The following is a 12548-nucleotide window of genomic DNA, read 5'->3' as shown; positions in this document are numbered from 1 at the left end:
GAGGCAGTGGATGTTCAGGTCATTTGGCAAAATATAAAAGCTATTTTAAAAAATTAAGTGCAGGCTGTGTTGGCTATGTAGGAAGTGGCTTTAAGATCTCCCTAACATCCATCCCTCATTTGACCTTTTGGGGTTAGTGAGGATCACCAACCCTACTGGTGTCTATTAGGTGTTTACTGTGTCAATCTTCCTCTTTCAAATTAGTGAGTTTTGGCTACTAAGAGTCCGATACTACCAGTGAAATACAGGATTTTTATTTCATCATATACAGGGTTTCAGTTCATTATCATACTAATAAATATCACCATCCAGCAACCATTAGCTACAATTAGTTGGGTTGTTGATATCAGGGTTCATAAGTACTTGTTTCTCTAATCTTGTTAAAAATAACAGGTATCCAAATAAATGGCCGTAATGGGGGAGTGTAACAATATATGACATTATGTTCAATTCTGTATGAGTTTTGATGGAAGATCTTTTTGTTTAGTGGGGTTTCTTTTCATTATATATATTTACTTTGCCTATTTAGATAAGAGTAGGAACAGAAATCAGAATTTTGTGTTGTTTTGAAAGTCACAAAGTAACAGATGTTTAGATTCATTACTCTCTTACAAAAGAAGACCTTAAAATTTGTGTTTTGGATTTTGTAACTACTAAGTAAGGTTGAAAACTTTAAAATATATAATTTTTTAATAGATAAAAAAACATCTTATATCTGTCCCTATCTAAGGTGTGAACTTGAATGTTAAGACAGCTTTATGTATATCCCAGGCATTACTAATTTCTATCACAACTTCAACTGCAGTTTTATTTCCCACCTCAACAATCCCCTTTTACATCAGAACTCCATAAAAACCTTATTTTCCTCTGTAAACAATTGTTTTGTCACTGAATATCCCTGATTAATCTATATCATGTTGCAGCTTTGTCACCATTTATAGCAGCAAGCAGATGACTATAGTCTGCCCTCATTCCTGTATGAAGTAAAGACTAAATGATGATCTTCCGGAGAATGTTTATGCATGTCCCAAACTTTACTGTATTCACTTATTGTATTTTCCCCAACCAATTTCTGTAAACATATGTCCTAAGGTCCTTGCAGATTACTTTTCAGTTTACAAATTATCAGCTTCTAATGGTACTGCTGCAATTCAGATTCATGATCTCCTATTTACTGTACAGGCACAGTATAGATAATGAAAAGAGGAATAGACACAGAAAATAAAAAGTGCTATCTTGTCAGTATATGACCTCTGACTTATCCTTTTCAGGCATACCCCTCTCTGAAGCCCCTGGCTGCTTGGACCCGAGACCTAGCACAGCGCGTGGAAGTTTTCTCTCGCTGGGCTGAGACTGCTCATCCCCCCGTTTTGTTCTGGCTATCGGCATTTACATTCCCAACTGGTTTCTTAACCGCAGTGCTACAGAGTGCAGCCAGACAGAATAATGTAAGTATATGCAGACAAATGGAAGGGAAGAGAATACATTGAAACAATGGGGTAGATTTATCATAGTGCGAGCGGACATGATACGATGTAGCGTATCATGTCCGCTGCACATCGCTATGCTGATCGTGGCCAATCGCCGCTAGCAGGGGGTGTCAATCAACCCGATCTTATTCGATCTGGTAGATTTTTGCCTGCGGCCTCAGAGCAGGCGGACAAGTTATGGAGCAGGGTCTTTAGACCGCTGCTTCATAACTTCGGTTTCCAGCGAGCCTGAAGGCTCGCGCCTAAACAGGGGCATCAAGCAATCGGCCCCAATGAGTGCATGATAAAGGGGCATGATGGGAGAAGAAATGTGATATAACTATCAATTTACTTATTAATTAGGTCTCTGTTGATTCTTTGTCCTGGGAGTTCATCGTGTCAACTGTTGATGACAACAACTTGGTGTATCCTCCAAAGGTGAGATCTAGTGGCACAATGACGTTGGCATAGTGATCTCAAAATGTCATCTGTGCAGTGACATAGTGAGTAGATGTTGCACAGCGGCAGAGGAAGACTTATAGGTTGGTGGTGATAATGACAGAAGTTAAATATGAGTTATGTCCTCTCCCAGCAGAGTGAAATGCAAGTAAAAGCTATCATTTTTCCTATTATGTGATAGTAATTTTGACAGATCTAAAAGACTTATTTCATAGCACATGATAATAAAGTTACATATAAAAGTGACTGTATCTATTCTGTGCAGGATGGAGTGTGGATCCGTGGCCTCTATCTTGAAGGAGCAGGATGGGACAAGAAGAATTCATGTCTGATCGAAGCTGAACCTATGCAGCTTGTGTGTCCCATTCCCACTGTGCACTTCAAGCCAACAGAGAGCAGAAAGAAAAGCAGCAAAGGTATACAGCTTATATTTGTGTATTAACAAACGTGCAATTGCACAGCCAAGTATATAGCACACACTTTACTGGTTTGGTTTATAAAGTAGTGATAATTATATACATAAATCAAACGCACATGTAGCAGATGTTACATTACTCAAGGGTTAATACCAAGCCACCAAATTGGGAGAAAATCCGAAATGTCAAACAAACATTAAATTGGAAGCAATCCTTCTTATGCCCCCTCTGCCATCCTCCCTCAAGTTTTTTTAATCTTCTACTTTGAGAAGCAAGCTTCTTTAGGAGCTTCACCGCTCATCTAATCTCCTCTACTGGATCATCATATCCTGTCCATATGCTCCTCTCTTCTCCCTGTAGTGAAAGGACCCATTAGCGCCTCTATCTCTGTACCCAGGATGTGACTAAAAAATGTTCTGTCCCATATCTACAGCCTGCAAGGGCCATGTCAGAGCCTGAACTGTGCCCCTTTCCTTGTGCAGAGCACCTTAGCCTTTGAGGCCAGAATCATTAGACATCTAATAAGCTCCACCCTTTGGTAATGGGATCAGTTGTGTATGTGAGCTGTAATTCTGTGTTCACAAAGATTACTTTTTAATTGGATTGTTGAACAAAATACGTTTTCTAATCTCTTTTGACTACTTTTCTAGCAGTCTATTAGTATTGTGTACACCTGTGTGTCTCCTCTATCTAGACACTAGATGGATCTATTATAGCTTGCACTCCCATTTGTAGTTTTCTCTATATGCTCCATGAATTTGAGGTTACCAAGTCTTACGAAAATGTTGTAGCCAGTTCCCTTGATTGATTGGGTATTTATTTATTTTGCAGTTCTATACATTATTGTTTAAATATAAAATGCATCTATTTAAAGGGACATTCTAGCATAAACATTGCACTGTTGGTATTCCAACCATTTGTGTTTGAATCCCCAGAAAGTGTTTAAACGCATAGTTAAAGTCCTATTGGGAGCCACAGAAAACTGCTTTAGAGCAGGAAAAAGATAGTAAGCCAACTCACAGCAACTATCACACGTATGTGTCAATTATTGGCAGTGTTCAACTTAGCAGCTGCAGTACATGCAGCTTAGAACATGACTTTAACTATGTGTTTAACCTCTTTGCACTAGAATGTCCATTTAAGGACTAGTCATAGTTGGAGGACATTTTCCCTTTCATCCTTGCACGATTCCTACGAGCTGATCACTGCTCTTCTACTCATTCATATCCCGCAGCCATTGGATCAGTACGCGCCATAACGTAGGGTGGGCCATGTTCCCACCTCATCGTATATCTTCAAATGTTTCAGATCTTCCTTTTCTCCTTTCTACTTCTGATCTTCTGTTGGGCTAAGCTCATCCACATCACCAATCCCATTATAGTGCTGTATGATATTTCTGTTTTTTTCACTAATTCGAGTGTATCTTATTGACTCCTGGGAGGTTTTTGCACTCTTCTCATCATTCATGTGATTGTTCTGTTTCCCATCTGAGAACTTGTTTTCACATTAATTTCACATTGTAGTAGTTTACCGCTCATTCTCGTTACTTTTATTTCCCAAATCTTTTTACCCACCTACAAAGCACCTCTGGGCTTGAACACAGATATAGGAGATATAATATAACTGAAATTAGACATGTGCGATTCGGTTCGGCCCGAATCGAAATTCGGATGAATTTGTTTGAATTCGGAGATTCGGATCGATTCGAATTTCCGAATTGCGGTAGTTCCGAATCTGCAGAATAAATCCGAATCGATTTTAATTTATTCGGTAGATTCGGATGGCTGTGTATTACACTAGTATACTAGTAATACACAGCACATCCCACTTTACAGTTCGAATCTGAATGAATCCGAAATGAATTCATTCAATTTCTTCCGAATTCGAATCGATTCGAACCAAAATTCGAATCGGTCCGAATCGATCGGAACCAAATTTTCCGCGGCTGCACGTCTAACTGAAATATCACTGTTGTTGACTTTATAAATGGCTTAGGCGCTTAACAAAATGCTGCCATTTTCAATTTTCACGTTTCAAACTTTTTTTTTTGCTTCTCCTCACAAGGCTTTATTATTGCTACGTGTATTTACAGATTCCCTGTGACAGCATGTTTAGCGACTTAACCCATTGCATACTGACTATAACATTTCCCGGTATTCACTAATATTTGGTGAAAGATTAATTTATTTGTAAACAAAACATTCTCATTATTGAAAATGATATATACTAAATTAAATTGCACAATTAAAAACATCTCCTAACTTTATATGTACTTTTCACTCACCTACACAAACACAAGTATGTGGTACAGGTGTATTTTGTTATTCTCTGTTTTACATTTCTTTGTTTTCTTTCTTCCCTAGGTCTGTATTCTTGCCCCTGCTTTTATTACCCAATCCGCTCTGGTTCAGCAGACCGCGCCTCCTTTGTAATTGGCGTTGATCTCCGTGTAGGGGCAGCACCTGCAGAGCACTGGATCAAGAGAGGAACTGCTCTGTTAATGAGTCTGGACAATTGAGAGCACAAAAAAGCAACACAAAGAAAAGATATCGAAGAGTTCAGAGTAACATTGACAAAAACTCTCCTAATAGTAGCCTCAGGATTTTTTTCACTTTATCTGTTTTAGCAAAATGCTCAATTAATTATTACATTAATTATAAAATCATTTCAGGATACATTTAACCAAGAACACAGCAAAAATTCAGAATGCAATATATTCTGTTCCACTTGAAAGGTTTTTCAAATTGTTGATCTACAAAATAACATAAATGTCACTGGAAAGTTCTGTAGAAAATAAAGTTCTTTCAAAATGTTCAAGCAAAATAGACTCTGTAAGAACTCACATATGTTATTAGTAGTCATTATCAAGCAAAGGGCCACATATAGGGCCCATGAGAAGTCAAGGCTTCGTCATGGTACTTTAAGCTTTCTAAGAGTAAAGTGGTAAAGCGTACAGGTGAGAACAGGTGTGCTGTGGGGTTCATGGACATCATCAAGCCCTTGATCTGCATATACTGACCATGTCTAACCTTATTATTTGCCTTTTTAATTCTGTATATTTTTATACTGATCTACATTCATCTATGTTCTCTGCAACTATCTTTTTTTCTATCTATCTATTGATCTATTTATCTATATATATATACTGTATATATATATATGTCTGCACTTTATAATCTTAGAAATAAAGAAATGTACATATATATTTAGCTTGAAATATTTCAGTAGACCAGATGTTTTGTGAACTTATCTTATAGGGATTTATACATTCTTTATATGGGGACAATTCTCTTCAACTTGTTAAAGATTTAATAAAAATTTTGTTAATTCAAATAGTGATTTTATTTTTAAATCCTTGGCACCAGTGAAGTAAGTTTGCGTTAACTTTTTTAGAACTGTTACGTGTTGCGCCCCAGAGAAACACATACCTCACCACTTGTAATTTGTGCAATGTTTGGCACGGCCGCAGTATCCATTGAAAGTATACGGCACACTAAATATGTAGGACTCGCTAATATTTTGTGGTAATTATTTTTTAACATACTTGTTATATCAGATTGTGCGGTATTCTAAGCACGGGTCTGAGTGCTCCACTTGTATTCTGGGCTTATAAACATTTCATGCACCTCCCTCTAATTTTGGATTAATCCCTTTTGGAACCTCGATTTTACTGCAGGTATCTGAAGGAGAGTTGTGTGCAAACACGCCAGCACTGAAGTGTAGTGGATTTCAACATAGCGTACCCATGACTAAAGGGAGGTGGAAAATAACATCAATTCTATGCTTATAAAAAATATTTAGGGGCCTATCTATTAAGCTCGGTATGGAGCTTGAAGTCCCGTGTTTCTGGCGAACCTTCAGGCTCACCAGAAACACCAGTTATAAAGACCGCTGCTCCATAATCTGCCTGCTCTGAGGAGGCGGACAGACGTAGCCGCAATTCAACCCGATTGTATTCGATCGGGTTGATTGACACCCCCCTGCTAGCGGGCGCGAATCTGCAGGGGGCGGCGTTGCACCAGCAGTTCATATGAGCTGCTGGTGCAATGCGGAGAGCGTTTTGGTGATCGGATCATGTCGGACAGACACATAATAAATAGGCCCCTTAGTCTTCCCTTTAATATTATAAGGGGTTATTTACATGAAATGTTGAATTTAAATTTAATTTTCTTAATTTAATGAATGAAAATGAAACAGCATTGAAATATACATTATTATTTTATTTATCTCCCTTTTGCTATAAAATACCTTGCTTTATTGTACAATTTGTGCTTATCCCATACTCATTAGAGAGACTAAAAGCCAAAAGCATGCTACCAAATGATGCAAATTCAAAATATGTATATCTTAAAGATCTATGCTTTATACGGACCATTAACATTTACATTTGATTTTCATGTCCCTTTAATATAATAAAGCATTTTCCTAATAGCCAGTTATTCTACAAATACATCTCTAAATACCTCTTGGGGGCTTCATCGAGTTAAGACAATAAAACCACCAAAGTTGTTATAACCCCCTCCATTTGTCTAGAAACCAGGAATAGTAAATAATTATTGCTTCATCATATTTCAAAGATCTTTGTATATTAAGGAATAATCAATGCACTAAGATATATCACCGAGTATTTTATAAGAATGAAAAAGAGATACAAAGAATCAATAGCTTTAATGAGTAAATATTGATCAAACATATACATAAGCCCAATGTGAAGAAAATCTGGAGAAAATCACTATTTAAAAAACAAGCAAATAAGATTTTATTACTGCCTATACTTTAGTGCCTATATAAATGTCATAGGGTAGCTCTCACAAGGGGGTATAGGATACAAATGTAGATGTGGATTGGTCCTCATAATGTACTCATAGCTGACCAATCAGTTTTTGTTGGCTATCCGCTCCTGTAATTTTTTAGCATCAAACAAATGTGGAGCAAACTTTCTTGAGTGGTCACAATGTAATATCATATTGGTAGTTAAAGACCCGCAAATGCATTTTCAACAGAAAAGCTCCCAGAAAGGACATTCTGAGTGTTAACAGCCTGTTTTCGAAAACTGGCACATTCACACCTCTTATGGTTACAGCAAAGCTCTATTCATTGAGACCATTATTATTATTATTATTATCGGTTATTTGTAGAGCGCCAACAGATTCCGCAGCGCTATAAACAAAGGGGAGTACAACAAAACAATTAAAGGGATCAGATGGGTAGAGGGCCCTGCCAAGAGTTGCACTGTTGTAATCCACTCTTAAGAAGGTGATCTACAAACAGCTGGACTCTTAGGCTTACATGCTAAGGGGGTTCAGGGGATAGCAATGGAGGAGTGGAACTGGTATAAAGTAAGGTTAGCATAGATTGTATGCATCCTTGCACAGTAGAGTCTTTAGGGAGCGCTTGAAGCTTTCAAAACTAGGGGAGAGTCTTGTGGGGCGAGGCAGAGAGTTCCACAAGATGGGAGCCAGTCTGGAGAAGTCCTGTAAACGGGAGTCCGATGAGGTAACCAGAGAGGAGGAGGTCATGAGCAGAGCGAAGGGGACGGGAGGGAGAGTATCTGGAGACAAGCTCTGAGATATAGGGGGGAGCAGTGAAGTTGAGGGCTTTGTATGTCAGAGTGAGAATTTTGTGTTTGATCCTAGAGGCAAGAGGAAGCCAGTGAAGGGATTGACAGAGAGGAGCAGCAGATGAAGAGCGACGTGTAAGGAAGATGAGTCTGGCAGAGGCATTCATTATGGATTGTAAGGGAGCTAGGCGGCAGGTGGGGAGACCAGAGAGGACAGAGTTGCAATAATCAAGGCGGGAAAGAATGAGAGAGTGGATTAAAATCTTAGTTGTATCTTGTGTAAGGAAGTGTCTAATTTTGGAGATGTTTTTAAGGTGGAAGCGGCAGGCTTTAGCCAAGGACTGAATGTGAGGAGTGAAGGAAAGATCTGAGTCAAATGTGACCCCGAGACATCCGGGGTAGGGGTAATGATGGAGTTGTCGACAGTTATAGAGATATTGGGGTGGAGATTTTGGAAGAAGGGGGGAAAATGAGGAGCTCAGTTTTGGAGAGATTTAGCTTGAGGTAGTGGGAGGACATCAACGAAGAGATTTGAGAAAGACAGTTAGTGACACGGGTTAGCAAGGAAGGAGATAGGTCTGGTGCAGAGAAGTAGATTTGGGTGTCATCGGCATACAAATGATATTGGAAACCGTGGGACTTAATTAGGGAGCCTAGTGATGACGTATAGATTGAGAAGAGAAGGGGACCGAGGACAGAGCCTTGCGGTACTCAGACAGAAAGTGGTGACGGGCAGAGGAGGCCCCAGAGAAGGCTACACTGAAGGTACGGTTTGATAGGTAGGAAGAGAGCCACGAAAGGGCTGTGTCACAGATGCCGAAGGATTGGAGGGTTTGGAGCAAAAGAGGGTGGTTGACAGTGTCAAAGCCTGCGGACAGATCAAGGAGGATAAGCAGAGAGAAGTGGCCTTTTGATTTTGCTGTAAGTAGGTCGTTGGTGACCTTAACAATAGCTGTCTCTGTGGAGTGATAGGGACGAAATCCAGATTGCAGCGGGTCAAGAAGGGAGTTTAACGTAAGGAAATGGGATAGGCGTGCATATACTAGTTTTTCGAAAAGCTTTGAAGCAAGAGGGAGGAGGGAAATAGGGCGGTAGTTGGATGGGGAGGTAGGATCAAGGGAAGGTTTTTTGAGGATAGGTGTGACCAGTGCATGTTTCATCGATGAGGGAAATGTACCAGTGCTGAGGGAGAGGTTGAAAATGTGTGTTAGTATATTAGACCATTTGTTCACTCATCAAAGACAAAACTAATTTACATGTGTGACATTTACCTACTGTTAAATAAACAAAGGATATAGCTCCCAAGATAAAAGTCAATCCATTTATTAGGTAAGCATTAAAAAGACAAGGCTGTCAGCATCAAAAAGAACACCATAGAGCTTAGTATCCTTATGAATGCCATATATATCTTTGGAGGATGGACAGACTTCTGTAGGCCTCCATGCAAGTCCAAACTCACTCTGAGAGCAGATTGGACTAGAAAGAAATACGAGAACATGAAAAGGTTAGAGAAACAGAGAAGGGTTCAGGTCAGTGCCCCCCCCCCCCAGCAATTCCCTTAAAGGGATACTGAACCCAAATTTTGTCTTATGTGATTCAGATAGAGCATGAAATTTTAAGCAACTTTCTAATTTACTACTATTATCAATTTTTCTTTATTATCTTGTTATCTTTATTTGAAATGCAAGAATGTAAGTTTAGATGCCGGCTCATTTTTGGTGAACAACCTGGGTTGTTTTTGCTGATTGGTGGATAAACTCAGCTTAGAAACCTTCTTTTTCAAATAAAAATAGCAAGAGAATGAAGAAAAATTGATAATAGTAGTAAATTAGAAAGTTGCTTAAAATTGCATGCTCTATCTGAATCATAAATGAAAAAATTTGGGTTCAGTGTCCCTTTAATAGTGTAAAACCCATCTGAACTTCCCTTACAAGGTGTTCTATTGGCCTTCTGTATTTTGTGTTGATTCAATAAATTATCTTGCTGATTTCCAATAACATTTTATGTTGAAGAAAGTGTTCAATTTATTGAGTCTGAAATAGCTATATTCTTCTAGTGTCATAGTTTCTGCCATATAATTTAGCAACATTTGGGTTGTTGGTATTGTGAGTTGTAGTACCTTAGCAAAATTTAATGTAAATTGGGGGCCGGAGCCGACTGCCATGCTGAGCAGACGTGTCTGTAGTGAGCTCCGAGCATAATCTTCTAGAAAATTAATATTAACCACCTTATTCTACTAACTAATTGTTGGGAATTATCCTGATAGAAGCCTGGTCATTCCGAGTGGTGATACAGCCTATATTAGCGGCTTCACGGCAAGATTTAGAGACCTTTGATCGCTTGAGCGTGTGCCTAACTCACAAGTTCCCATGACATAGCTCCCACACCTGATAATATCTACTACTCCAGAGGGTCGGGGCTCCGCTCCGGAGTTAGAAGAGACATCAATTGCAGTATCATATCAGAAGACCTGGGAGGATTAGGCCTGATCTGTCGCCAGCGTTGAGTACAGCTTTGACTCTGAGGATAGCTTGAGGAGGGACAGACTACTAAGAGGATTGCAGCGAAAACCCAGCACAACGCAGTCCCTTGTCTCCCAAGCATCTCCGCTTACCTCTAGATTGCCTGGGCTCATACCTGCATTAGGTAGAGAAGCGACCCTTAACGGATATCCTTGGCTCACTCTGCACTACGGGGTGAGGGACCGCCATCTTGGGACCAGAGCTGTGGTGGATGTCGGCACAGTGAACATAGCTGTGGTCCTCTTGAGCGGGAACTTCTGTGGTGGACGGCGGAAAATAGATAACTCCAGTCATCCTGAGAAGATCCTTCGGCCCTTTTACTCAAGCCCTCAGACAACACAACATCCGATATAGATGGGGCTACCCGACTAAGGTAATAGTGAGCAGAAATGGTCAAACCCACACAATCACTTCTCTTGAGGCAGGAATGGACCTCCTGAAAACATGGGACCTTACCGCACCAGCTCCCCTCATCCGGAGGGCAGAAATGTCTAGGACCCTCAACTCGGGGGCCCTGGAATGGTGTCCTAGACCACAACGCTTGCTTGCAAACAACTCCCAAGAGCCCTCTGGCTCAGGATGAAGAAGTTTTTGGCTGCTGCATGAACTACTACAGACTGTCATAAATTGGTCCCCTCCTCCTTTTTTCTTGTTTTCCCTATTGGTCCACCAAGGGGACCTAAACACTCAAGATTTAGTAGTATCCTTTGAAAAGTTTCAGCTTCATATGTCATGATTCTTATTGTTTAATGAAAGTTTGAGTAATTACTGTTATACAAGTCTATGTTTCATATGTCTTAGCATTTTTTAAAAAAAAATAAAAAATAAAATGCTGAAATGTTCTTCATTTTCTCTTTTATGTGCCTTGAGGGGCTGGCGGGTGCAGTGGGCAGGGCCCAGGGACCACCATCAGTTTTGATATGGTCGATTTAGAGACCGGTGTGTCCGGGGCTGCGCGCACAGTGCATACCAACTCTGAGGCGGGCGGGTTTGGGGGACTAACTGTTATTTGTAAGGCTATCTTGTTTGTCATTTTCCCTGCCAAGATATGCCCTATCCCATATATGGGAGCCTAGACACCAACTTGATAATCTACGCTAACTATCAGTAATTATGCTTGCTAGATACCTCGCTGCATCTAGAGAAGTTAGCCAGGGACTCTAACGGTACCCCTCATTATAGATTTCCATAATAACAGTTAATATGAAAGACTGCCATAACATGTCCTTATTACACAAGAATGAATGCGATGTTAGACTATAAAGAGCCCTATACATTCCCCAAAAATTGCGAAAATATTAGTTTGAGCCATACTTGGTGTCGCAATTGCACTTACTCCCATTCTCTAGGCTAAGACTAGCGGTAGATTACCACAGAGCTAATTTAGTTTGATTAAGTGTGTCCTAATACAAAGGCGGTCTTCCAGACCAGCAGCCCCCCCCCCCCCCTCAAAACAGTCCACAATCCTAGAACAAAGCTAGACATCGCCTACTCTGGGAATAATTACTCTCCTTTCATATAGAGAGCTAAAATACATTGTTATATTCTATTCTGATCCATATATATTACTCCCCCCCCCCCTTGTATTCTCTTATTATAAGAGATCAGGGAATTAGACTGTTCGATCCCTAACAAGTCGAGTTACTTGATTGGCGGTGAATAGTGCCGCCGCTCTTTTCTATTGTTGTTAGTAACCCTTAGTTAAAGTTCTACTGTTTCATTGCTATTGTAACCTGTTTGTTTTTAGTGTTTAACTAGCTAACTGTGTCTGATTTTACATCACTAGATATTACTAGGTCCGCACAAACTGCAGTTTCAGAGCTGAGCTCCCTGCTGATCCACTGCTTTGTTGTCGTGCCCAGGTGGGGGGTTGATTCCTTTGTCTTCCCTTCCTCCTCTCCGTTTTTTTCTTTCTCCCCCTTGTTTCCCCTCCCTGGCCCCCTCCCCTGGCTATGTCCTTCTTCTACTTGTACTGCACCTTGTTTCTTGGGGTGGTGCTGCCCCCATACCCCACAAAGACATTTACCATGGGACCCAATACAGAATCCCTCACATTTGTCTCCCTAAATTGTAAGGGACTTAACTCTCCAATGAAGAGAAGCCTCCTAAGCAATTACATGCA

At 40.1% G+C, this 12548-nt stretch overlaps 1 protein-coding gene across 1 annotated transcript in view; it reads left to right on the top strand.

The window, feature by feature from the left end:
• The window catches only part of DNAH2 (dynein axonemal heavy chain 2), a 456831-nt gene extending 451154 nt beyond the window's left edge, over window positions 1–5677 (top strand). Inside the window, exons 83-86 of the mRNA XM_053719507.1 lie at window positions 1272–1448; window positions 1833–1907; window positions 2194–2344; window positions 4708–5677. Coding sequence (XP_053575482.1) covers window positions 1272–1448; window positions 1833–1907; window positions 2194–2344; window positions 4708–4862 — 558 coding nt within the window. The 3' untranslated portion in view covers window positions 4863–5677. The remainder of the gene's footprint in view (window positions 1–1271; window positions 1449–1832; window positions 1908–2193; window positions 2345–4707) is intronic.
• The last annotated feature ends 6871 nt before the right edge of the window (window positions 5678–12548 follow it).

This window comes from Bombina bombina, chromosome 6 (genome assembly GCF_027579735.1).
Source record: "Bombina bombina isolate aBomBom1 chromosome 6, aBomBom1.pri, whole genome shotgun sequence".
NCBI classification, from domain to species: domain Eukaryota; kingdom Metazoa; phylum Chordata; class Amphibia; order Anura; family Bombinatoridae; genus Bombina; species Bombina bombina.
The sequence above is the reverse complement of the archived record's forward strand: the minus strand, read 5'-3'. Positions and strand labels throughout refer to the sequence as shown.